The sequence below is a fragment of the Lycium ferocissimum genome, chromosome 11, assembly GCF_029784015.1.
Source record: "Lycium ferocissimum isolate CSIRO_LF1 chromosome 11, AGI_CSIRO_Lferr_CH_V1, whole genome shotgun sequence".
In the NCBI taxonomy this organism is placed as follows: domain Eukaryota; kingdom Viridiplantae; phylum Streptophyta; class Magnoliopsida; order Solanales; family Solanaceae; genus Lycium; species Lycium ferocissimum.
The window spans coordinates 34,205,251-34,232,582 of NC_081352.1; the positions used below are offsets into that span (position 1 = coordinate 34,205,251).

Here is a 27,332-nt window from a genome sequence, read left to right on the forward strand (position 1 = left end):
TCAAAAAAATAATTGACCCATTTAACTTAGTTTATCTAAAGACCTTATAATTTGAAAACAAACATAGCCAAAAAAAAAAAAGTTGGACTACCCCTAACTTATTTTTTCAATTTTATATAACAAACAAATTTTTTTAAGCTATAAGCCAATCCAAACGGGCTCATAGTCTCTTAAGTATGTTCTGAATATTTTTAGTCCCTTATGTTTACTATTTTCATGTTAGAAGTTTTGTTTTCCATGAGATCCTCTCATCATGTTATAAATTTTCTTAAACTATTAATGTATTTTTTTTTTTTATAATTTTTGTGTTATTATACAAATTTTATGACATTATAACTTAAAATTTGAAAGATTCATGGGGTTTACGACCCATGCCTAGGGACTTATGCCTCACTCCATGCTAATTAATAAGTCTCGCCTCACGTTTTCGCCTTTTAAAACACTGTGGTATAATTTAGATGGTACTAACCTCCTTAAGGAAATGAGACAAATGAAAACGATTAGACAATCACGTAGTACTCTCGTCTTGTGTTGTGATCTTCCTTGATGCACCTACCCACCAATTTAAGAAAAATAATAGGGAAAAAAAACATAATTAGCCACCCATTAGTATTTGTAGTACTAGCATAGCCCTAAATTTTAGTTTCCACAAAATAACCCAAAAATAGTATAGCCATATTAATCAGAATTCAGCTAAAGATCTCGTTGATACAAAATTAACTACCGAAAATTAAAGCCACGGATTTATTACTCATATCAAGATAGGCATGTATATCTAGCTGATTTTAACGTAAACTACAACGAACTCCATCCGCAGATAATTTTGTGTCCAAAATTTAAAAAATAAAAAATAGGAACTTCACAGCAAGCACTTGGGAAAAATTTCATCTATTAACCTCCAACAACAACATAAAAAAGGGATATAATTTTGATGTATATGTGCGCAAGAGACCCAAAAATCAGTTACCAACACAAGTCTGCAACACCCATGTATAATTGATGTATATCCAATCTATTCAATGTATACTAGGTGTGGATACCTTATACACAAATTATGTTCATATTTGATGTGTAACATATGTATATATATGCAATGTATAGTCAGTGAGTACACCTTATATATTGATTATACAATTAATAAACACTGAATATATAATATATAATGTGTATACTTCAAGGTGCCCTCAAGGTACTTTTTCTCATTGCACTGACGAAGGAACCCTTCGGAGCAGTAATAACACCACCTAAACGTCCATTACTTTGGACCATTGAACAAATTTTTAGGACCTTCTTCACCACTTTTTAGACCAAAAACTCTACTGCTTCTTCAATTTTTTTTTTCTACCAGGGAACACTTTGAAGCTTCTCTATCAACCACCCAAAGTAGATGAAAAATCCATGAATTTGAAAGAGAATAATACCACACTTTTACTAATGAAGACACATAAATCTAAGAAGTTAGGTGGTGGATTTGTGGAGAAAAAAATAGAAGCATCGATGAGAAAAGGAAGAAAGGTAATATTACATTGGGATTGGAAATGTTGAAGACAAAGATGATAGAAACGTTGGTGTGTGACAGTGTGAGATACACGTTCTTTGGTGTATTGTATAGTAATTACTGATTTTACTAGTTTGCAACTGGAATCTGTTACATTAAAAAATGTAAGCTTAGATAATTATCAAAAGTTATTTCCTAAAATGTAGGCTTAATTTATGGATCACTGTGTATTGGATTAATAGGCTTTAAAAAGAAAAATCATGACCGAACAGTTAAAAAGGGTAAAGAAAAAAGAATGAGGCTATTTTGAGTTTATTGATACTATATGGGCCGCTATTCGAGTTAATTTTTCAAAATAATATAGGTGTTCCATATTATCAACAAACAAATGCAACTCCTTAACTTACTTCAAAATGAAGAAATTGATACGACAGAGAATACATTGGGCTTAGATCAAACTTGGCTTTCCAGTGCCCCAATGAAGATGTACTACTTAAATGTTAGTGGGCCTAGTAATAGGCTGCTTGTTCACACAACCCGGCTGAACAGGGCAATGAAAACCTTCTTTTATGCGCAGGATATAGGCTGTCCGAAATGACCCAATAGGCCAACGATTATGTCTAAAGGCCCAGAAACAAATTAAAGTGGGCCATTTGCAGGAATGTCCTTCGCTAGGGGTGGTCTTTAATTTTTGTTCGGTCTTTAAATTTTGTCCTTGCCTAAAAATCCTTTGGATTCAGGTTCGAACCCCGCTCAATAAAAAATTTTAGAAAAAAATTCGCAAGGTAGAGTTTAGATTTGCAAGGCAAAATTTTGAAGCAAAAATCTGAAAACGTCCTCCATGCGACTTTTTTTTTTTTTTTTTTTAGTGAGCTGGGGTTCGAACCCACAACCTAGGGGTATTAGGCGAAGGGCAAAACTTAAAGACCACCAATTTGAAGTGCAAATATTAAAGACCACTCCAAATCAAGGCCAATCCGCGCAAAAAAATGAATTAAAATAACAAAACATAATAGCTTCCAAGTCCCCCATAAAAAATATAAAAATAAGAGTAACAGAACACTGGTGAAAATAGGATCTCTTGCCCTCTTACAATTTGAATAGAAGAAAATGGCTTTTTCAAATCTCTTATGTGTTTTTTTTCATATTTCTTATATGTAAAAAATGAATATCTCTTGTAAAAAGATCATAAAACTAAATAAAGTTTGTAAAGGAGTAAAAATCCAATTCTCCCACTGAACTGCCACCCCATAAAAAATTTAAAGGCAAAAGACATAAATTGACCCCTAAACTATACCACAAACGTCGATATCATACTTGAACTATACAGACGACCTATTACACACCTGAACATCTCAAAAGTGAATTTAATACCACCCTCTGAGCTGATGTGACACAAAAAAAATTATAATTAAATAATATTAAATTCACATTTTAATTGCTCAGGTGTGTAATAGGTCGCCTGTATAGTTTAAGTGTGAAATGACTTTTGAGGACTAGTTTAAGGGCCAATTTATGGGAGTAAATACTCAAAATACCCCCAACGTTTGACCAAAATACCAACTACACACCTAACCTTTGCGTTGGTCCTATTACCCCCCTGGACAAATTTTTTCAGTATTAAAATGCCCATTTTTGCTGATGTGGCAGTCCAATATGCCAACCCCCAATTATTAAATGGCGCTTGTCCACACGCGCCTGGCCCACGTGCCACATCTTTAATTTCCCCCCATTTTGACCCGTAACCCTAAATTAATTCACCCCCAATTCTCATATTCACAAAAACCTAACACCTATCCCAAATTTCACGATAAGCACCATTTTCAACCCCAATCTTTGTCAACATATTATCACGTACATATTTTCGTTCTTTGCTCATTGTTCATCTAGTAAAGGTTAGTTTCCTTACATTTTTTTTCTTTCAAAAAATGATACTAGGATTTTGTGCATATTGTTTGAAATCTGGACTATAAAGAATAAATTTTCATAGTTCCCCAACTGTAATCAGCATATTTATTATCATATTGTGCATATTATTTGATTTTTTTTTTCAAAAAACGATGGGGTTTTCAGTTACTGTGCATATGCTTATCATTTTTTTGATTCCGTTTGACATTAAGTTGAATTACTTGTTATTCTTTGTTTTTTTGTTTTGTATTTAGGTAGTACATGGCTGATTTTGTGTATGTAACCTTAAGATGGTACTATGGAGGTGTGTTACACTTAAATAATGGGGAGCCAATATATGAAGGTGGGGAAGTTACTGATATATTCAATGTCGATGTTGATATGTTGTCTTTTTTTTTGTGTTGAGAGACTTTATTAAAGAATTAGGATACATAATTACTTGCACATTTAGTATTAAGCCACCTAATAGTGGCATTTTGGTAGATGTTGATAGTGATGAGGTTATTTTAAATATGACTGTGGGTTTGAATGATGGTGATACTGTGGAGGTTTTTGTCAAGCACATGGTTGATGAAGCAGTTGTTGACCCACCTTTATTAGAATATGTTAGTCATGGGGATAGGGAGGAATATTGTTCCCCTTTTAATAAAGGGATGACATTAGGGGCTGATGAAAGAGGTAGTAATGAAAGGGTTGTTGAGGAGCCCTTAAATTGTCCTAATACACCTTTGTCCTTTTCTACTCAAACTTGTGAAAAAACACCACCTCCTACCTCTTATACACCGTCGCTCATCGCGAAAACACACCACCCCATTCTCTTTTACTTCAAATTTTTTCGTTCCGGTAAAAAACACCTCCTACCTATCCTACACACTTGTTGCTCTCGAAGAAACAACACCCCATTCATCTTTTCCTTGTGCCGATACCTCTTGCTGAAAATACAAGCAGCCCTTCCTCTTCTACACTGCGCCTTCGATTGAAAATAATCCACCCCATTGTTCTTTTACTTTGTCGCTAGTCTTCTTTGAAAATACAAGCAGTCCTTCATCTTCTACACCTGCTATTCATGAAGATCTTGAAGATGTGGGTCCAGTTGGATCTAATTCCTTAGATGAGGGTTCTGATTTCTCAACTGATGATAGTGAATAATTTGTAGATGACATAGAAGGGGAAGGTGAGGATGAATATGCAAGTGATGACGATGAGGTAAGAGAGTTGAGGAATTTGAAAGGAGGATTGAAGTTCGAGAGAAGAAAAAAAAAGTGAGAGGCAAAACCTGATAGTGAAGAGGTTCCAGCAGGTGAAGCTGGTGTGGATTTAGGGTTTGATGAAACTACAACAGGTAAGGTTAGTCTTGAGGGTAGATTAGGCGGTGATGAACCTTACATTGATAGTTCTGCTGATGATAGCTTTAAAATAGATGAGGATGAGGGTTGGGATGATGAAGAGGACATTGAATCTATTGGGGTAAGTATGCCAAGAAGACAAAGGTTTACAAGAAGGAAGAATGATAAGAACAAAATCATTCATGACCCCACTGCCAAGAAAGTTGTATGGCAGTTGGGTATGGTCTTTAAAGATGTTGATGAGTTTAGGAGAGAGCAAAGAATAAAATATGCTGTTAGGAAAAGGGTTAAAGTAGAAAAGTGGGTGAATGAGCCTACAAGAGGGTTAAGGTGAGGTGCAAGGATGGTTGTCCATGGATATTGTATGCTAGGCTTGATAAAACCACAGATGATTTCCAAATTAAAACTTACATTCCAAAGCATACTTGCCTCCAAACTACCAGAAACTACTTGTGTAATGCCAAGTTTATTGTTGAGACCTATAAAAAGAGAATAACTGAGCAACCAAACATTAAAGTTGTTCAGTTGCAAAAGCTAATTAGGACAAAGTTTAATCTTCATGTTGGTAAGACCACAATTAAAAGAGCAAGAGCAAAAGTACCGAAAGAAATCATGGGAGATCACATTCAGGAGTTTGGAAAAATCCTTGACTACAGGGATGAATTGTTAAGGACCAATCTTGGTTCCACTTGTGTAGTTAAATCGAACCAAATGCGATGGTAGGCCTATTGTTTTTCGAGCTTTTATATCTGTTTTGATGCTTTGAAGAAAGCATTTCAAAGACTGTAGAAAATGTATTGGTTTAACGAAAGGGGTTTGTAGAGGACAATTGTTGGTAGTTTGTGTGTAAAGATGGTAATAACCAAATGTTGCCTCCGGCACTGTGGTGGAGTATGAAAACAAGAGCACTTGGACTTGGTTTATCGAATTTTGAAGGAAGATTTGGCACTTGGAGATGGGAGATTTAACATTGATAACAAATATGCGAAGGTATGTTTCCTTGATTTTTGTTGCAATTTTTTTTTCATGAAAACTCACGTGTATTCATCTATACTAATTATTCTTGTTTGGGACTATTTGTTGCTATTCAAGATCTTTTACCTGTTGTTGAACAGGAAAGTGTGCTAGGCACATCTTGGCTAACCAAAGAAAGACCGGAGAGGGCTACAAAGAAGACAAAAAGAAGTTTTGGAGAATTGCCAAAAGCACCTTTGAGTCTCAACTAAGGAGAAATATTGTGGGTGTTTTCTTGGTCCAACGAAAATGATGGACAAACTGATGTATTACAACATAGATTATTGGTGTAAGGCCTACTTCAACACTAATGTAAAAGTATCGTAGATAACAATATGTTCGAGTGTTTTAATGCTTGGATCTTGTTTCGCCTGTATGAGTAATGCATATTTACCTTGTTGTGTCTTTTGTAGATAACAATATGATTTGTTTGTTTATTGGCTAACTAGTAAACATAAAACTATAATAACAATTTGAGGAGATTAGGGTGAAAATGATGGCAAGGATTGGAACATTGAGGAGTTTGTAAACACTTGGAGATGTAACTACTCTCCAATGTGTACGAAGGTGTTAATTACACTTTCAATGCAATGTGAGTTTAATGGAGTTGCTGGTTTTGAAATTAGGGAAGGACTATGTCAACACACTGTGGATATTTCTAGAAGGCATGTGTCGGTGGGTGTGGCAGCTAAAAGGCATTCCATGTGCACATGCTTTAGCTGCAATTCAGTTCAAAAAGGTATGATCCACTTGGCTACATTGACCATTGCTAAAGAAAGAGACTTACATAAGAACATATGAAACCACAAACATGGAGATGTGGCCCGCTAGTGTGGCTCGTACATAAAAAGCATGGTAAGCCTCAAAAGGCCGAAGGAAGGAGATAGGTGAAATTCCAAAGTCCGGGAAGATGCCAAGACTCGGAATGGCCATGACTTGTAGCAATCGCCATAATAGAGGCCACAACAAGAAGGGTGTCCAAAAAAGACTAAATGGACAACCAATCCAGGGGAAGGGCCAACACATCACAACCACCATCTTCAAGCAAGGTCATGGGGAGACCAAAGAAACCCCCAACAAAACTAGTACCTGTTGAAAAGAGGCCAAGAGGAAGACCTAGGAAAACTGCCCAAGCAGTAGGAAATAGTCCTGCACTAGCTGAAGTTCATGTTTCACATGAAAAAGTAGGCACAAAATATCGCTAAAAGAGGAAGAGGAAGTGGCACTAGTGCACCATATAAAAGGCCTAGAGTAATGGGAATGGGTGTTTTCCAGGCAGAAAATAGGTTCAAAGCTGTTAATGTGAGTGCCTTAATAAGCACGAGTGTTCTTTTATGTGTTGTTTCCATTACTAAGTGTTATTTTATGTGTTGTTTCCATTACTAACTCCTTGTTATTATTTATGTACCGGCATGATTGACAGGATTGTGTCAACTAGTAAAGCAAAGGTGACCGTATTTTGACATTGGCTACAAGCTAAGCGCAAATAGTAAGCTGAAATGGAGAGGCAATGAAGCAATCACAACCAGGAAACTACAAGAGATACAGGAGAAAATGACAAAAGGTAGAGGTAAATCAGCAAACCCAAGCCAAGAAAGCACCTGTTCACAGTCCAAGCAGCCATGGAAAATATAATTATGATGAAAACTGTCCCTGCAGTTCTTAAATGTACACATTTATGGATTGACATTTTAGTATTTTGTCTTGTTCGTTTAATCAAAACAACATTATAGTACATAGCTGTTTAACGTATTCCAATTCCATTTCAGCTTGACATAGTTGTTAAACGTGTGCAAATTCAAAGAAAGGGCATGAATTTAATATGGTCAACAAAGGTTATTCAAGGCACTAAATCCAACATGGTCAAGGACCATTAAATGGCACTAAATCCAACATGGTCATAGGACCATTAAATGGCCTATTAATTATATAACCCATCTATATAACACAACATACACACACACCATATCACACATTCACTACACTAAACTACAACAACAACATCAACGTGCAACCAGCAACAAGCACAACAAACACAACAACATACCAGCAGCAAGCACAACAAACACAACAACATATAACATCTACATCATACCAAAAGAAGATGCTAGCTTTCTTTCTGAAAAAGTTAACCCGTTCTTACGTGCAAACCGATGATTTTGTAAGTTTTTTTTATATTTGTTATTATTATTTGATTTACGTGAAAACCGATGATGTAAACTTTCTTTTTTGTTTATTGAAGATACTTCCACATGAACATCATGACATTTTTCCAACGAGAACAACACATGCCGTGTTAAAGTATCAAGATGACACCGTTCACAAGATGACTTTCAGAATTGGAAAAAAAGCTCGTTTATGCCAAGGGTGGAAGGCATTTATAGATTCAAAAGGTTTGAAAGAGGGAGACACACTAGAGATTTGGGTGTGTAAATGTGAGTGTGGAGATGGCATAGGGTTTCATGTATTTAAAAAAGAGATAGAGATCATAAATATTGATTAGTAGATCTCTATTATTCAATTGTCTATGTTTAACATCTCCATGTATGCTACTATTTTGATTAAGACAATGATTAATGTTATGTGGATGTGATTTTGATTTTAATTTCGGATAAACACTTCAAAATACCTTAACATCAAACTTCTTCATTCATACATGATAAAATAGACGTATATGTTACAAAATTTGCCATAACAAAAGGCAAACAAAATATAACATAGCCGAGACACTACCACCACTACCACTATCTATGGCAATTTGATTTTTCCATTGTTTGAATTGCCACTACAGAATACAAAACTTATGAACACAACAACAACACAAACAACAAAACAAAAAATGAAATTCCTATGGAACCCACCCCCTTTAGTCTTCCTTGTGTCTTATTTTTTTGGTCCATCAACCTCGACCAAACCCATGTCAACACTAACCGAATTATTATCGTTAGTAGTGATCTCATCCAATTCTATCTTCAAACTCCGATATTGCACCAATTCCTTCTCTAAATCTCTAATTTTGTTAACCAATTTTGGGAGGATAAATTTTGATCTTGGATCAACTTCATCTCTCCGTCCCTCCAATGAAAAAACTTGCATTTTTGAGCCGAAAAATATCAAAACGAGCATAATTTTACAAATTTAATTTTTCAATAAATCAAAAAATAGGAGCAAGACCATACACCATAATAGGGACAAGACCAATTATCTTCTTCCAGGGTTGTTTTTAGACCAAGAAGTTTGCATTTGCAACAAATTCCCATGTTGACATTGGACCACGGTTCTAAGCATAGGATCACTCTCATCCATACACAATCGACCAAGGTCAATTTTTTCCATAACAAACCCTAAGAAATGAAAAATGACTAAATATGAGCAAGAATTACTCAAGAAATTTTAAACAATAAATTTCACATGAACCAATTTAAAGAGAAATAAATGAGAAATAAACCTTAACTGACGAACCTCTTTCCAACGATTGGAGCGATTAAGGTGTTGATTTTTGGAGCTATAACGATTGGAGTGGTTGAAGTTATGGAGTTGTTTGCTTTTTTGACAAAAAAATGGAGATGGGTATTAAATGGGGTGAAGAAAAAGATGAAGTAGCCGTTTGGGTGTAAAAATGGAGGGAGTTTAAATTTATCTATGTGGCAGTCCAGTTGGCGCTCCAAAACACGTCAAATGCTATTTTTTTAAAGGCTATAATGCGCCACTGAGCAGTGTATTCACGCTTTTGTCCACATCAGCAAAAAAGGGGCATTTTAATACTGAAAAAATTTGTCCAGGGGGGTAATAGGACCAACGCAAAGGTTAGGCGTGTAGTTGGGATTTTGGTCAAACGTTTGGGGGTATTTTGAGTATTTTCTCCCAATTTATGTTTTTGCCAAATTTAAAAATTAGAGTAACAGAACTGCCAAGTACCAAGTAGGGCTGGTTTAAATATTCAAAATATTTCCTCATGTTCAATTTTCGTCGGAAGAGAAAAAAATGAAACGTGATTCTCTTATGGGGGAAAAAAAGAAGCCAGCAAAAAGCGTGATGAACTGATGATATGAGCAAAATGCTTTGAAACATTTCATTAGTATCGTGACATATTGGTATTCTATACAATTAGCTTATTCAATGCTCATAAATACTTGTGGCTGCCAACAATACACGATTTCAAAGTTTAAATACGAAAAGAAATGAAATAATTACGACATTTTTCCTGAAAGAAAAGAGAATGAGAAACTAAACAGTAGTAAAAAATAAAAGGGAAGAGTAAAAGAAGAAAATACTGAAGAAAAATGCCTGGGGCAATGTTTTTCTCGTTTTCTAAAAGCTGCCATATAAGGACGCTCCAAATTAAAGTCACACAGCGTGGAAGGTAGAGTGTGATTAAAGCAAAGCCAGCGGCGGCAGGTAACGAATTAAAAAGGAAAATGAGTGTGTATACCCACTCATTGTGGAGGAAAAGATCATTGAAGTTGGATAGCGTTATCCCCAAGAGTGTAAAGAGTCACATTGCTTAACAAACTTAGGAAAAATAGACTTTTGTGGTCGGAGTAGTAGAGTGAAGATTTTTACAAAAGAAATTCCAAATATAAACATATAAATACATCAAGAAGCCAACGAAATAGTCAACGATTAGTATATATATATATATAGAGAGAGAGAGAAATTTGACCTATATGTCAACGGATTCCCTTCGTGGGTGGCCGGTTGCCTGATGAAGTGGTTAGCATTTTTTCACTTTTAATGATTTAATTGAAGTTAGTCCAGGTTCGAGTTTTAAAAATAAAGAACTTTTAGTACGAAACGTGTTAATGGAGCATTTGGACAAATGACTTCTTTTGAGGTCACTATTTAAGTTGTTTTTTTTCTTGTTAGCATAGTGAACTAAAATTGTTTGCAAAAATTAAAATCATCAATTATTTTTAAAGGTGAAATTTAACCCACTGAATTAATGGAAACAAAACTTAAAAGAGACCTCAGAAAAGGTCATATATGGCGTAAATAATCTTGCATTACTTACTTTCTTAATGAGCTTACCCGATAAAGAAAATTGAATTAGTCACCGATAAAGAAAATTGAATTAGTCAGACGAATAAGCTAGAAAGCAGGTAGTTAAATAAAAAATAGTACTTCGTAAGTTCATATTACATGGATAATCAGCTAGAAAGCACAAAAAGTACCAAGTGTTTGCCAACAAAGGTCATGGTGGAGTGACAAGTGGTTCTTCGACCATAATCAGAGGTCTCAGGTTTGAGCCTTGGGTATGAATCATTTTTGTTAGGGAGCGCTTTATCCTCCAATGTGAAATTTTTCAGCACGAATTCAAATTTTATCCTACCTCAATATGAATACCACACACGGGCTAAAAACCAAAAGCAAAAAAAAAAGGTACAAGTGCTTTTGGTTACCCAAAGGGTCTTAAGGGTTCCAAAATCGCGTGAATCTTGCCTTTTTAACGTGACACAACTGTGAAACCAACACATTACAGCACTAGGCACGCATTTGTTTTTCCTTAGTCAGCGATAGCTCAAGGGATGGGCAACATGATAAAAGGTGTAAATCAAAGCTGTTTTGGCCTTATTGGCTTCGCTTGGGCCTTACATTCTCTCATGATAGATAGCATGGAATTGTGCCGAGTGATCAGTTGTCACCGCCCACGTTCTACTGCATGTCACAGATCTTAAGTAAGTTAGTTATTACCACATCGCATGGACAGTCAATAATATGACTTCACTGACATATCCGTGTGTATTTAATGTGAATTTTTCATGATATAGTATTAAAAGAACCTATATACAGTGATTTTTTTTTTTTAATATTATCAGAGGTAATAGCTAGGCTAGTATTATTTACGCTATTTTGTGAGTTGCTGGTATACATTCGTTACAAAAAATTTCTCCTATATCTTTAGACACTATATGTTATTGCTCTTAAATGATATGGCGGTGTACAAATTCTTATACGATAGTGCATGTTGTTAAAATAATAAAAGTACCATAAAATAACGTGTACTCTTATTATAAACTTATATCATATCAGATACGTACTCATAGCCAGGGGGCGTAGCTAGGGATGTAAAGGGGTTCATCCAAATCATTTTCGTTAAGTGTAAGGTTAAAAACTCTCCATGTATAGATAGTTGATGTTGAATTTCTTTTACTATTTTCGTGTGTTTACTACTTTCTATTTTGATTTTCCCTTATTCGGGCTCCACCACTGCTCATAATAAAGTCCACATAACATAAGTGATTAGTATAATTTATGCCGTCATTAGTTCTTTTTTGTTTTAATTATTTTTGCTCTATTCTCTCATAAGTACTCTAATTATGATGTGCTACATGTAATGATATTACGAATTTAGTCACTTTCAATGGAAAAGAAAAACAAGTTTCACGTTTTGGATTTAATTTAAACTTAAAATTTCAACTACCGTAATATTTATAATTGCTCACATCTTACATGCGTTTTATCATACGTCACGAATTGAATCTCTATTAGTTGCTTTATCAACGAGAAAAATATGCACTCCACCCGATATTATTACGTAAAACAGGGATACAAGTTAATAGATATACTCCGTCTTTCTAAATTTATGTGGTAAACTTTCATTTTTAGTCTGTTTTAGAAAACTGTCATAGTTTATATTTTGAAAATTTAATTTTGTAATGCCTAATCTATAATTATACAAATATTTTAATTTATTTTAGATCATAAGTTTAAAAAAAAAAAAAAAAAACTTAAACTCCATACTCAATCATATAAAAGCATAAATTAGGACAAAGGAAGTACACGAATACAACCATAATATCAATTTCTTTTTAAAACCTGTATATGGAATGTAAAATGCCTATGGATATAAGCTTGTTTGGATGTGCTTAAAAAAGCAGCATATAAGCTGAAAAAGCTGCTTTAGATAAGCTAAGTCAAACGGGCCAAATTATTTTTTGGGGCTTATTTTAAGTACAAAATGGCTTATAAGTTGGCCAGTCAAATACTCAAAAAAACTGAAAACGGGCTCATAGATTGCAGCTTATCTTATCTTAGAGGGCAGTTGTGGGCGGCTGTGCTTTAGCTGTTTCATGAGCTTCTGGAATCTACTTTAATAAGGAAAGATATAACTATAACTATACATGTAAAAGGTTTGTTAGTTGTACCAACTTTGCAGCCGTTAAATTGGCTTTCAATTTAACCCACTCTAGCATTTTACCGAAACTGCCAAACTAGAAAAATATAGGTAGGGCGAAAAAAGAAATGGTGGTAGTTCGACCAAAACGACAAGGAACTAAATGCATTAATTGTGTCGTGGATTCTTTTTTCTGGCTGAGCCATATGATACGTCAGGTTGGCGCACACAATTATGAAATGCCTTTACTTCGTTATTCAATCCGTGTGCTGCGTTGCTTTTATTATTTACTGCCACAATATGCACTTTTTTCAGCTCTAAATTGCTCACCGCTGTAGTGCTTTGTCGTTTTTTTCTTCTTTCAATAACCATTTGATAGCTAGAATTGAGCTTAAATGGTTATTGAATTATCGTAAATAAAAAGAAATTATGAGTCGTGTATTTGGTCTAATGAGAAATAAGGTTTTTGATTAACATAAAATATAGTGGACTTAATATTTTATCTTCTGACTTACAGAAATTAAGTGTCAAATCGTTAAAAAGTAAACTAATTATGTTGCTTTCTGATTTGAGTGACCTATGAATGGATCCTTAATTTTCACTTATACCAAAACTTATAAGTTGTAATTTATGATTGCGTATTTTGTGTTAGTCTCTCAAATAGCAGTATATTTTATCTGTTTGACTTTTCCATCTCTCCTACCTTTTAGGTAGTAAATAATTAAAAAGAAAGTCTACGGGTTTTAAATGTAAATGCTGCCTAGCTTAGCTTGTACTAACTATTAATATCGCTATACTTTCAACCGCCGGCCCCAATGACGCTAGCAATTTGGGCAGATTAAATGCATCATACTCCTACAACTTTATTTACTTTTTACATGTGAAAAGTGTATCGCGATCATTCAAAACCTTTAAGAGAGTTTTTCTTAATCCAAATGCGTATTCAAGATTACCTGTTTAACCATTAAATTCAGATTTATATAATATATACTTTTTAGTTTCAAACTTTACAGAATTTACTTAAAAATCCTAAGATGTTCAAGTCATATTGAGAACTTAAATTTTGACCCTCAGTAATCTTGAGTCCTTTCTTATTGGAATTTAGTTTAATCACTTCAAATACATGATAAGTAGATCTTCAAAAGTATGAAAACGAAGAAAAAAACTATTATACGCACATTCTTCGCAATTGCCGGCAAGCTTAATTAAGGGCTTGTTACGTTTAATGTGAATGCACCAGACTTGGAAGTGAACGGAATCTGATGAATTGACTTAGTATTTTTAAAAAATATGTACACAAGACTTAGCTTCGTAGTTAGTTTTAGGTGGACTTTTATATCAAAATATATACACAAGACTTTGCTTCGTAGTTAGTTTTAGGTGGACTTTTATATATACACATATATACAAAATACAAAACTTTTTGATCTAACCATGTGAACATACCATTTGTTCTTAGTTTCACATTTGTAAGCATATTGGAAACTGCAATCACGCAAAGACATGCCGAGTCTTCCTTAGCTTAGTTTAAAGACCTGAATTGACCTCATAAACAACCAATTTGGTCAAACTTCTAGAATTTAGCTGCTCTATTTTGAAATGTTTTTGGTAAAAGAGTAACAATTATGTTCGGTCAATCAATTTGAAAAATATTTTTATCAATATTAAAACAGTAATTTGTTTTTGGCCAAGTCTTTTTTGGTAACATATGTGAATATTACCATACATGTTTGGCCAAGCTTTCAGAAAGTACTTATGAGGAGAAAATATATTTTTTTAGCTTATGAAAAATAGCATATACTATAACTCAAAAATGTTTATTCTTTTATGAAAAAGCCATGATCAAACACCTCAACTCTACTCACATCGTTCCATTTTACTATTCTCTATTAACTTGACACTTCTCTTAAGAAATTATCCGTAAAGTGTTTATTTTTTTAAAATTATTCATATTAATAATGCTTTAGAAATCAAATTTAATTCCTAATATTCTATGTAGTTAGTTACTTATAATCAGGTAATAATAGAAGAAAATAATAAGTTTTTCTTGATTTACTAAAATAAATAAGTATAAGAAAAAACTTATGTTTAATTAATGACTAAGGAACCGAAAAACATAAATTAATATTTTTTGGCTTTCAAAAAAACTTGACCAAATAAGCGATTAATATTAAAGCACTTTACTCGGTAAAGATTTAAAACACGGCCTATTGCGTGGTCCCTTACGCGCAAACAGTGAAACGCGCCGCAATATGAAGTGAAAGCAGAGGAATATGATTGGTCAGATATTACAATAGCGGTGATAACGCAATTTAAACGCACATTCTCACGTGTCTTCATGTGGACGGCTTTTTCTTCATAACTAAACAAACACCGCCCGCAGTCGGCCTAAGCTGTCCATTCCTTCTACTTTCGCCACGTGGTTGACTATCCACTTAGTTTTTCTTGCCTCAAACTTAGTTGGAGAGGCAAATTACAAGCAAGGAAAGGTCCCTCTTCATAATAGTGTGTTTGGATTTGATTTGTGCTCATTTTAATTAATTTTACGGGATATTTATTAGTTGTCATCGGTGTAAATATTGGATAATTCTGTTTATCAAGATTTGGGTGGATAAGAAGAAATTGTATACTCCCTCAGTCCTAATTAGTATGACATTGTTTGACTTGACATAAAATATAAAAAAGAAAGAGAGACTTTTGAAATTTGTGATGTAAAATAAATTTTAGATATTTGCATGACTATAAATCATTTTATTAAAGGTAAAAGAAAATTTTAAAATTAAGTTGTTTTAATTATAAAAACATGAAATTCTTTTTCATTCTCGACCCGGTTAATTTAACATTGGCCACATCATTTGGTGCTACAAGGAAGGAAAGGACTTAAAAACGAAAAGTACAAAAGAGCAAAATACATTGCTGTCATTGGTTCAAATACAATGAAGATTCTTTGTATAATCCACCTACTTATAAAAGACCCCAACACCACTCAATGTCCATTAACTACTTAGCTGCATTTGTAGGCAAAATATTTCCAACATTTAAATAACACCATCAAGCATATACTTTCTCATTAGAAATTCCCTAAACTTTTAACTCCACACCCCAAACCCTCTCTTCTTTTCTTACTACCAAAAATTCTTATCTAAAATACAGACGAGTCGAGTTGAGTCGAGCTAAATTCTTCAATGGATTGGATTAGAGGTCCCATAATTGGCCGTGGCTCATCTGCTACTGTCTCCCTAGTAACCAATTCTTCAGTTGAGCTCTTTGCTGTTAAATCAACCGAGCTATCTTGTTCAAACATGTTGCAAAAAGAGTACTCACTAATTTCTCAGCTGAATTCTCCATATTTAGTCAAGTGTTTTGGCTTTGACATCACTAATGAGCAAAATAAGAACATGTACAACATGTTCATGGAGTATATACCAGGTGGGACCCTCACTGATTTGATCAAGAAACAAGGAGGTTCTTTAAATGAATCTATGATCAAATTTTACTCTCAACAAATCTTACTAGGCCTGGATTATCTTCACTCAGTTGGAGTTGTACATTGTGATGTAAAAGGGCAGAACATTTTGATTAGTGAAAATGGTATCAAGATCGCAGATTTGGGATGTGCGAAATTCCTTGGAGATGAAAATTCAGGATTTTCAGGTACACCAGCCTTTATGGCACCTGAAGTTGCTCGAGGCGAAGAACAAAATTTTCCAGCTGATATTTGGGCTTTTGGGTGCACTGTTATTGAAATGGTTACAGGTTCACATCCTTGGGTTGAGATTAAAGACCCTGTTTCAGCTTTGTATAGAATTGGTTTTTCCGGTGATTTGCCTGAATTGCCAAACAGTTTATCAAACGATGCGAGAGAATTTATCAGTAAGTGTTTGATGAAATGCCCTGAAGAGCGATGGACTGCGAAACAACTTCTTCAACACCCGTTTTTGCAGTATTTAGAGTTGAATTCTTGGAAAGATGAAGAATTGAAGAGGGATTCTCCTACAAGTATTTTGGATCAGGGATTTTGGAATTCGTTCGAGGTGATGGAATCTTCGCCTTTTGAGTCTAGCAACACTGTTGATTCGCCTGCTGATAGGATCAGACGGCTGATATCAAGCTCTTTGAAGCCTAATTGGGTGGAGGAAGAAGATTGGATTACTGTTAGATGCAATGATACAGAAGAAAATTTGATAATTTCAGAGCAAAACTGCGAGTTGATCGAAGAATTTGGAGAATTGTTAGATATGGAAACATCAGTGTCAACATTTTTTCCTGAACATGAGTTTGTTGTCTCATTAGACTTAGAAGATACTTTGGTTAATTGTATTATTAACGATGAGATAATTAGCATTCTTGATACTGGTAGTACTAGGATAAATTTGATGATGTCTTCTGAGATTGTAGGTGACATTTTTGTATCCGAGTTTAATGATTCTGAAATAAAAAGGATGAAATTTTATTGTACAATTGAAATTCTTTTACTGAATTCAGTTTCTCCTCTTGTGAAGGTTTCATTTGATACACTATTAGGCAGAGTAAACAAATCTTTAGGCTATCATATCATTAATAAGCCAACTGGGGAAATGCCAGTATGCATTAGTTTGTAGCATAGAAAAGATTCTAAATGACACGTTCTAATCTATTAGATTAAAAAGTGTATATACACCAACTGTCAAAGATGTTTAGATTAGTACAGTATTATATTTACTGTTCCTTGCCCTTTTTTTATTAAAAAAAAAAAATAACTTAGTTAATGTAGTCAGTGAGAGGAGAATGCGCAGTAGAAGTGACGGCGACTTAGTAATTTTGGCTCATCTATTCGATAAATATAAATATTAAACTTCAAACCCCTAAAAATGATTGGTGAGTTCAGTGGCATCTTTGAATTTGTAAAGTTAAAATTCTGAATCCGCTTTTGTAGATAGTTATTAAGTAACTTGAAGAGCACCACATTTTTAACTCCAGCCAACTGAACTAGTATATCAATAGTACCAGACTTCTTTAACATCATTGGGTACAACACCATATATTTTGTTTTAAGAATGATTCATCATAAATTAACTAATTTTACAATAGTTTTTGACTTATTGCAATCCTTTTATTTATTTAAAGTTGGGATCAAGTGAGCAAGTTCATGCGGAGACATCGAATGATCAGAGCAAAAGATTACATCACCTATTACATCTAGAAAAAGTGAGCGTGGACTTTTCTGAAGAAGTTATTGTTCCGTTGAGTGTGAACCCAATGGACTTTTGGAAGAAAAGTAAAGTCAACTAATTTTGGCCATTGCATTTGGAGCATTCTATAGTTTGAATAAATTAGGTGAATGGCACAACTCCCTATGAGGTCATTGGACTTAGAGATACTTTGGTTGATTGTATTAACGATGAGATAATTAGCATTTTTTATACGGGTAGTAGTAGGATGAATTTGATTATTTCTCCTGAGAATGGAGACATTTTTGTATCTGAGTTCAGTGACTCTGAAATAAAAAGAAAGCAATTTAACTGTCCAATTGAAGTTCTTTTACAGAATTTAGTTTGTTCTCTGAACTGCAATTTCATTTTCCCCATCTCAATTGTTAGATGTTTTGTTTTTACCTCTTTGCACACGAGAAAGGTACAGTTCCAAAAATTATTTCCTCTTGTGAGTTGTGAAGGCTTCATTTATACAACTACTATGCAGTGTAAACAAATTTTAGGCTATCATAATTCGTATCATTAACAAGCCATATCCGGACAAATTCCAGTAAGCATTAGTTTGTGTCTTTGTGACATGGAAAATATTGTAAATAACAAGGCTAAAATCAGTAAGCATTAGATTTAAATTACATGCACTTGTCCTGTAAAGATATTTAAGGCTATTATTTTAATTTAACTTTACTTGCCTTTTTTCGTTGATAACTTTGAGATACTATAGACAGTTATTAAACCACTTGATAGTGCAACACATTATTTCACTATTAGTGCCAAAAATGAAATTCCAAAACGTTTAAACTACATTAATAATGTAAAAATTCTCAGTGAATAGATACATACAATATGGGGGATCATAAGTTTACTAGTTTTGATTGTCAACTTGCGAGCAAGCTCACACACAAGCAAATATTGCATCACCGAGTTCTACTTTCCTAAACAGAAAAAGTGGGCGTGGACTTTTTGAAGAAGTAATTGTTCTGTTGAGTGTGAAGGCACTGGACTTTTGAAGGAAAAGTAGAGTCAACTAATTTTTGGCCATTGCATTTGGAGCATTCTATAGTTTGAATAGATTAGGTGAATGGCGCAACTTGCGATGAGGTCAACGGGGAAAATTATAGCAGCGTTTTCTACTGGGCCATTGCATTTGAAGCCTTCTTTAATTTGAATAGATTAGGTGTGAATTGGAACTGAGATGGGGTCAACGGATCACCATGTGTTTGGTGATAAGGTGGAATGGATAGGATCCTCTATCCTTAATTAGTGACCTCGGGTTCGAACCTTGAGAATGAAAAAATCCTGACAGGGTATGTTTTCGTTTTTTAATGTGCCTTGTGCGTAGAGGAGCCAAAAATTTAAATTTATGGGTTCTGGTCCACAGTTTCTTTTGCTTGCTGCAATCTATTAGATTTTGCCCAAGTTGTGGCTACCATTGTGGATCTGCCCATGCTTACGTGGCGTAATTTTGGATCAATCAAGGTTGTAATGCAGGTATTAGACACTAGGCGAGAAGAAAAAATGAGGTCAAAGTGAATGGATATTCTTTCACCCTTAACTGAATGTCTCGAGCTTGAGCTCTGTGTGTGAAAAAAATCCTGATAGGGAACGCTTCCTACTTTAATAGATCTTACACTGTACAAATCCGCATTCATCGAGTCTTAATATAGGTGCCTGATACCAAGTGAGAACTAAAAAAACAAAGTCAACGGGGAAATTAAAGTTGTTTTTCGTTCCGTTGACCATGCTAAACTCATTGAACTCCACTTTGAATTGGGCAACGTTTTTTGTCTTTTGGAGTTTGGAAGAATGGGGGTTGGCCTATTTAGGTTTACCCAATTTGCGAAACAATGATTTCATACCTTGAAGAGGCAAAGAACAGTGACTTTTTCCAATGGTGCATCTAGTGTCGGTCCCAATCATATTTGGTTTTGCTAGTGGGGTGGTTGTGTCAAGCTCCATTTTGCTGTGGACGTAGTTCTTCTTATCCAGAAACCGACCAAATGGAAAAATCCAAAACAGGTGGTAAGTAACATATCCTATAATTAAATAGACGATGTTCAGACTATTGAATTTGTGTGTTGCGAATATTAGAGAAGATATTTTATTGGGTTATGAATAAATTACCTACATTAAGTATTTTTTCAACACAATATATAGTGTATAGACTTACTGTTATTTTTTCGAACCCGTAATTAAAATTCTAGCTCTACTCGTGTTCTATTGTGTTTATCAGAGACAAAATTTGTCAAATGCATTAACAGGTCATGGCTCGACCCGTCAAACATGAGCTCGGTGAAGATAGGACAAATAACGTGTCATAACGCACCACAACCAACACGATCAAATCCCCACATCCTGTTCTATTTTGCTTTTTGGAATAAGAAAATGAAAGCTAAAGTTTAACTTCTTATGATTTTATATGTTTTGAGTTTAAATTGTATTTGACATCTTAAATTACATTACTTGACATGTTTTGACTCAACAATTTGATGAGTCATTTCGAGTTCAATATGTTAGATCGAATCACCAAATGTATATCATAAAGTAATTCGTCTAAATTTCGAATGAGTTGGCCAAACTATTATAATTTTTTTCACCTCTAGAGCACGTTGACTATTAAACGAGGGCCATCATGGGTGGTCAACCTTGGAATTGACAAGCTTTGTTAGCTGGGGTTTGTAACAAGAAAATGATTTTTCACCATATTCCCATGATAGATAAAACCAAAGTGGAGGAAATTTCAACTATTTTATGGGTGCTGTTTTTGTCTAGAATAATAAAGCATATTCTTGTGGAAATTCAAATTAATGCCATAGTCCTGACTTAAGCAGTGACTTCACCTAGTCTATGTAATAAGCCTACGATTATATTCCCTCTTCAAATATCATACTCCAATTTTTCTATTCATTTGCACTCTGACTAAGTGACTATATTCCTCTATTTTTATAAGGAAAGCTACACAAACTGCCCCACAAAAGCAAAGTATATTTATCGAAGTTTGCCCCCATATAAATTATTTACCCGAAATGCCCATTAAGCCAAAACAATTTATCCGAGTTGTCTAACATTTCTACTGTGTGTAGGAGACCTTTGCTTAGGTAAGTATTCTTTTATGGCAATGAAATATCTGCTCCTTTATTGCTTTTGTCCTTTTGTGCTTCTTTTTTTTTTTTAATCTTTCCCTATCCTTTCTCCTTCATTTGTTGTTGATGTACTTTGGTGACATCTCTATTACTTTTTCTTTTTCTCTTATCATATTTTTTCTTTTAAAAAAAATAAAAATAAACTTTTCAAGATAAAAATATTAACTAACTAACTAACTTTAGACTAATAAAAATATTAAATATTAAATAATTAGATTAAAATAATAAATAATTAGAAAAATGCTAAAGTCACTAGTTTATGTATTAAAATCTAAATTAATAGAAAATAGTATATGTTTATAATTTAATTATTTTTTTGCAAATGAAAACAAAATTTATATCTAAAATATGACTCTATTTTTTTGGTAATATTTTTAAAAATAAAACATGCTAAAATGATATAAATTAAAATATAAAAATTAGACTTGAACTCTATTTGATGTATTTTTTTAATAAATTCTTTTTTCTTAAGGAATGAATCAGTCTTTATGATAACTCATCAGTATATGATATATACCATATGGATATCATAGATGACTAAGCTCTTTTTATGAAGGAATAAATCAGTCCTCTATGATGTCTTGCGAGTATATGATATATCACGTGGGTTAGTCATCCATGATACCTTGTCAGTATATGACATATACTATATGGGTATCATAGAGGTTTGATTTGTGTTTTTCTGGAAGGAATGAACCAGTCCTCTATGATACCTTGTCAGTATATAGTACATGATATATACCATGTTGGTATCATAGAGGATTGATAAGTGTTTTTTTTTTTTTTTTTTTTGTAGAGATGAACTAGTCCTCTATGAACCCTATCAGTGTATCATAGCAGACTGAGTAATATTGTAATGAATCTGTCATCTATGATGCTCTTTCAGTAGATGATACATACCACGATGGTATCCTAGAGGATTGAGTTTTTTTGTTGAAGGAATGAACTGTCAGACCTCCATGATATTCTGTCAGTATATGATATACCATGTGGGTATCATAGAGGACTGAGTAGTATTTTTTGAAGGAATGAATCAATCTTCTATGATACCCTGTCAGTATATGATATATACCATGTGGGTATCATAGTGGATTGAGTTGTGTTTTTCTTGAAGGGATGAATTAGTTCTCTATGATACCCTGCCAATATAGATATATACCATGTGGATATCATAAAAAACTGAGGAGCTTTTTCGAAGGAGTGAATCAGTCCTTTATGATACCCTGGCAGTATATGAATATACCGTGTGGGTATCATGGAGGACCGAGGAGTGTTTTTTCGGAAGAAATGAATCAGTGGGTATCATAGAGGGCGAGGGAGTATTTTTCGGAAGAAATAAATCGATCCTTTATGATACCCACAGCGATATATGAATATACCGTGTGGGTATCAAAAGGAGGAGGAGCATTTTTTTCGAAGAAATGAACCGGTCTACATGATACCACGGCGGTATATGAATATACCGTACGTGTATCATAGAGGACCGAAGAGTGTTTTTTTTCTCGAAGAAATGAACCAGTCCTCTATGATACCCCGACAGTATATGAATATATTGTGTGGGTATCATCGAGGACCGAGGAGTATTTTTTTATTTGTAGAAATGAATCAGTCCTCTATGATACCCTGGCAGTATGTAATTTACTGTATGGGTATTATAGAGGACTGAGAAGTTATGTGAATATATCGTGTGGGTATCATAAAGGACCGAGGAGTGTGTTTTTCGAAGAAATGAACCAGTCCTCTATGATACCCTGACAGTATATAAATATACTGTGTGGGTATCATAGAGGACCGATGAGTGCTTTTTTTCGCGAAGAAATGAACTAGTCCTCTATGATACCCTAACAGTATATGAATATACCGTATGGGCATCATAGAGGATTGAGCAGCGTTTTAATGAATCTGTTATCTACTAAACCTTGTTAGTACATGATATACCAGGTTGATATCATAGAGAACTCAATGTTTTCTTGAAGGAATAAACTGTCAGTCCTGTATGATACCATGTCAGTATATGATATACCATCTGGGTATCCTTTGAAGATTGAGTAGTATTTTTTCAAGGAATGATCCAACGTTCTATGATACCTTATCTGTATATAATATATACCATGTGGGTATCACATAGGACTGAGTGTTTTTCTTGAAGGAATGGTATTGGGTCCCTATGATACCATGTTAGTATATGGTATATACCACGTGGGTATCATAGTATACGCAATAGTATACTTCAACTGCTACTGATTTGGTATATTATATGCTAAAATATGTTGTTTTTTGAGATATAGAAGGAAAAAAAAACCATATATCAGTTATCCTTCTTATTGATATAAAAAATAAAAAAAGGAGCCAAAAGGTAGAATTAGACTATGAAAAAAAAAACAGGAACTAAAGAAAAAAATAATTTAAAAAATGAAATTAAAAAAAGAGAAAAAATAAATAAAAATCACCAGAAATAAAAAAGAATAATAAATAAAACTAACAAAAAAGGTGAATGAAATTAGATCACGGAGATAAAAAATAAAAAGCAAAGAAATAGCTGAAATAAAAAGGAACAAGAAATTAAAAAAATAGAGCAAAAAATAAAAATAAAGGAGCTAGAATTAAATATGAAATCAAATTATGGTGAAAAAGAAAATAAAGATAGTATGATTTGGGAAAGAAATAAATGAACAAAAATGGGGAAAAAGAAGTAAAGAAGAAAAGAAGATAAGAAGTGTAGAAATAAAAAAGAAAAGAAGAAAAAAGAGACAATTACCTACAAAAGCTACAATAGGTATGAAGGATAAATAATTCTGGGAGGATGAAAGTAAGGGGGACATGAAAGACTAATTATTTTTGTGTAGCGGACATTGGTGTTCTTTCCCATTTTTATATTCCATGTTATTCTTCTACTATAATGAACTACTTCTATTTGTATCCTTAGGCGTGAATGGTGATGCAAACATTCCTACATAAAAAAAGTTGTTTGGATATTATACTTGTGAATATACTTTTTTTCTTAAAAAGGTTTTACAGAATCTCTGGAGGAAATATACTTGGCCAACATTTTCGAGAACCTTTTTGACCCTCAAAAATAGTCCTTGGAATCAACAACCACAATATCTAACCAATCAGGTTTAATTACTTAGAGCTTTCCTTACCGTATTTTCAATTTCGCGTTGAATTTGTCATGGATAGTCAACTTTTACTTTATTGAATTAAAATTATCGGAAAAGGGCCAAATATACCCCTGTACTATTGAAAAAGGATCAAATATAACCTTCCTTATACTTTAGGTCTAAATATACCCCTGCTGTTATACCATTGGTTTGAATATACCCTTACTCAGTTAAAGTTTTCCAAGGTGGACATCCGATCCTACATGGCACTAGCATTTGATGAGGTGGACACCACGTGACAAGTCACCTCAACACCCCTAACCCATTTTACCCCTCCTATCTGTTTGTTCTTCCACCGCTAAGATTTCCTTCCCCTCCACTATCATTGTCACCGCCATTGCTCCTCTGCTTTTCCGTCACAACTGAAAGAGAAGGTGAATTAGCAAAAATTACACTTCTTTTCCGTCACAACTGAAAGAGAAGGTGAATTAGCAAAAAAATTACACTTCTTTAGCTCTTGATTATAGTGAAAGCATTGTTAGGCTTCTTTATCACCTATCTTATAGTCACTGGAATCTTACCCACCCCCAGTCCTGACAAAAACTTGAGAAAGCGCGGTGCAGGATGACTTCAAATGAATAACTCATCTAACCTCTTTGCATCTATATCAATTATCATGAAAAAAAAATGGTGAAAAATTCTAGACTACTAAAGCGAACTTGGGGGACAATTTAAAAAAATTTCAATTTCCTAAATAAAAATCCAAATTTTTACGCCCTCCGAGAATTCTTCATATGACTCAAAGTTGGAAAAAGAAAACTCACAGCTTCAGGAAGTAAACAACGTAGTTAAGTAAAGAAGTTACCGTTTAGTGTGAGCCATTTATTGGTTGCATTTTTAGACCTTTGAGCTGCAACTATTGTGACGGAGAAGCAGAGGAGCAATGGTGGTGGCAATGATGGTGGAGGGGAAGGAAATCTTAGCGGTGAAAGAACAAATAGAGGAGAGAGGTAAAATGGGTTAGGGGTGTTGAGGTGGCATGCCACGTGGTGTCCACCTCATCAAATGCTAGTGCCACGTAGGATTGGATGTCCACCTTGGACAACTTTAATTGAGTAAGGGTATATTCGAACCAAGAGTATAACGACAGGTAGGGGTGTACATGGACCGAGTTGGTTCGGATTTTTTAAAGACCAAACCAAACCAATTGCATCGGGTTTTTAAATCTATACACCAAACCAAACCAACAAAAGTCGGGTTTTTCAACCTCGGGTTTTCTCGGTTTTTTCGGGTTGCTCGGGTTTTTCGAGTTTTTTCCGGTAAACTCTTCATACAAAACATATAACTTGTACTTCAAATATTTCTTTAGTCCTAGTAAGATACGACTATCTAATTAAGATATTTATTAAGAAAACAACACAAAATGTGATGAGAGATGACATTGTACTAAAATATTCAACGAAAAAAATTAATGAAATTGCATAAAATAAAATTTTCATAATCTAAAAGTACTAAGTCATGCTACAATAGATACAACTAATTTATAAGGCTTGTAGAAAATGATCATAATCTTTGGGGTCGTTTGGTTCAAAAACAAATTACGCTGGGATAAATTATTCTGGGATTAATTACGTTGGGATAAGTTATGCTGGGATTAGTTATTCTGGAGTTATTTTTTATTGACTGTTTGGTATGTTGGACTAAAAGGATTATACATTGGATAATTTCTAAAAGAAGAGGTTTCTTCCTTATCCCGGGATAACTTATCCTGGGATAACTTATTCCATCCTGTGGTAGGTATAAGTTATCCCAGCACTATTTTTACTCCTGGATAACTTATCCCATGATTACTAACCAAACGAGGGATAAGAAATTGCTAAATTCTTATACCAGGACTATTTATGTTTATCCTTCATACCAAACGACCCCTTAACGTACTAAGTCATGCTAAAATAAGTACGGCTAATAAGTATTAGTTACATGACTAGATATTAAAGAAAAAAATAAAATTAAGTTATGTATTTTCACTTTCTAAACTAATATAAAACTAAAGAATAGATATCAAAATTATTGTCATTCCAGTGTTAGTTATGAATTTCTTCTGTTAGCATTATTATTGATTTGATTTTTGTTGAGTTTTATTTGAGTTACTAATATCATTGAGCTATAAAACTCATTAAACCATTCAAAATTCTAATTCCAAGCTTGAAATAATATGTTGAAAGACAAAAAACTATGAAAAAGTTAAAGAAACATTTATAAATTACATTATAAATAAATATTTCTACGTATAAAATATGTTTGAAATTTTATAAATGTAATGTTGGGTTGGTTTGATTCGGTTTGACTTTTTTTAGCTAAAACCAAACCAAACCAATAGTGTTCGGGTTTTTCTTTTTAAAACCAAACCAAATCAAACCAAACCACTAGTCGGGTTTTTTTCTCGGTTTGGTTCGGATTATCGGTTTGGTGCGGTTTATCGGTTTGCTTTGTACACCCCTAACGGCAGGGGTATATTTAGCCCCTTTTTAATAGTACAGGGGTATATTTGGCCACTAAACTTTATATTGTTCAAGGAGATAACCACTCGACTTTATATAAGTATCAAGGAAACCAATAAACTATTTTTTGCAAACATAATGTTCATTTTCCAATAACCACTCTATTCCAAATTCAAAGTTAGTATCGAACCACTTAATAACTCATTTATCAACTATGTAAACTCATTGTTTAAATGCCACATCTATTTCTACTAGCAGGTTAAGTTTTTTAGATTTTCTCCATGTTATTAGTCAAGTTAGAAGAAGCGAAGAAGGATCAACAACGTTTCTGTTTGAAGTTTATCAATATTGACTACAAGTTAGCTAATTTTAGACATTTGTATTATAACTTAAATAATAGGGTGAAAATTGGCTACCCTGTGCTAATTCTTCCGTTCTTCCCATTTCTTTCAAGAAATTTTTACATTGTGTAGCTAACATTGAGGTATTTCAGTATAATAACTACACTTTAATTTTAT

General features: G+C 33.8%; 1 protein-coding gene across 1 annotated transcript; it reads left to right on the top strand.

Annotated features, from left to right (window-relative positions):
- The first annotated feature begins 15,873 nt into the window (after positions 1-15,873).
- Positions 15,874-17,496, top strand: LOC132036667 (mitogen-activated protein kinase kinase kinase 18-like). The gene has a single exon (XM_059427046.1). The coding sequence runs from the start codon at positions 16,066-16,068 to the stop codon at positions 17,479-17,481; it is 1,416 nt and encodes a 471-aa protein (XP_059283029.1). The 5' UTR covers positions 15,874-16,065; the 3' UTR covers positions 17,482-17,496.
- Positions 17,497-27,332: the final 9,836 nt, after the last annotated feature.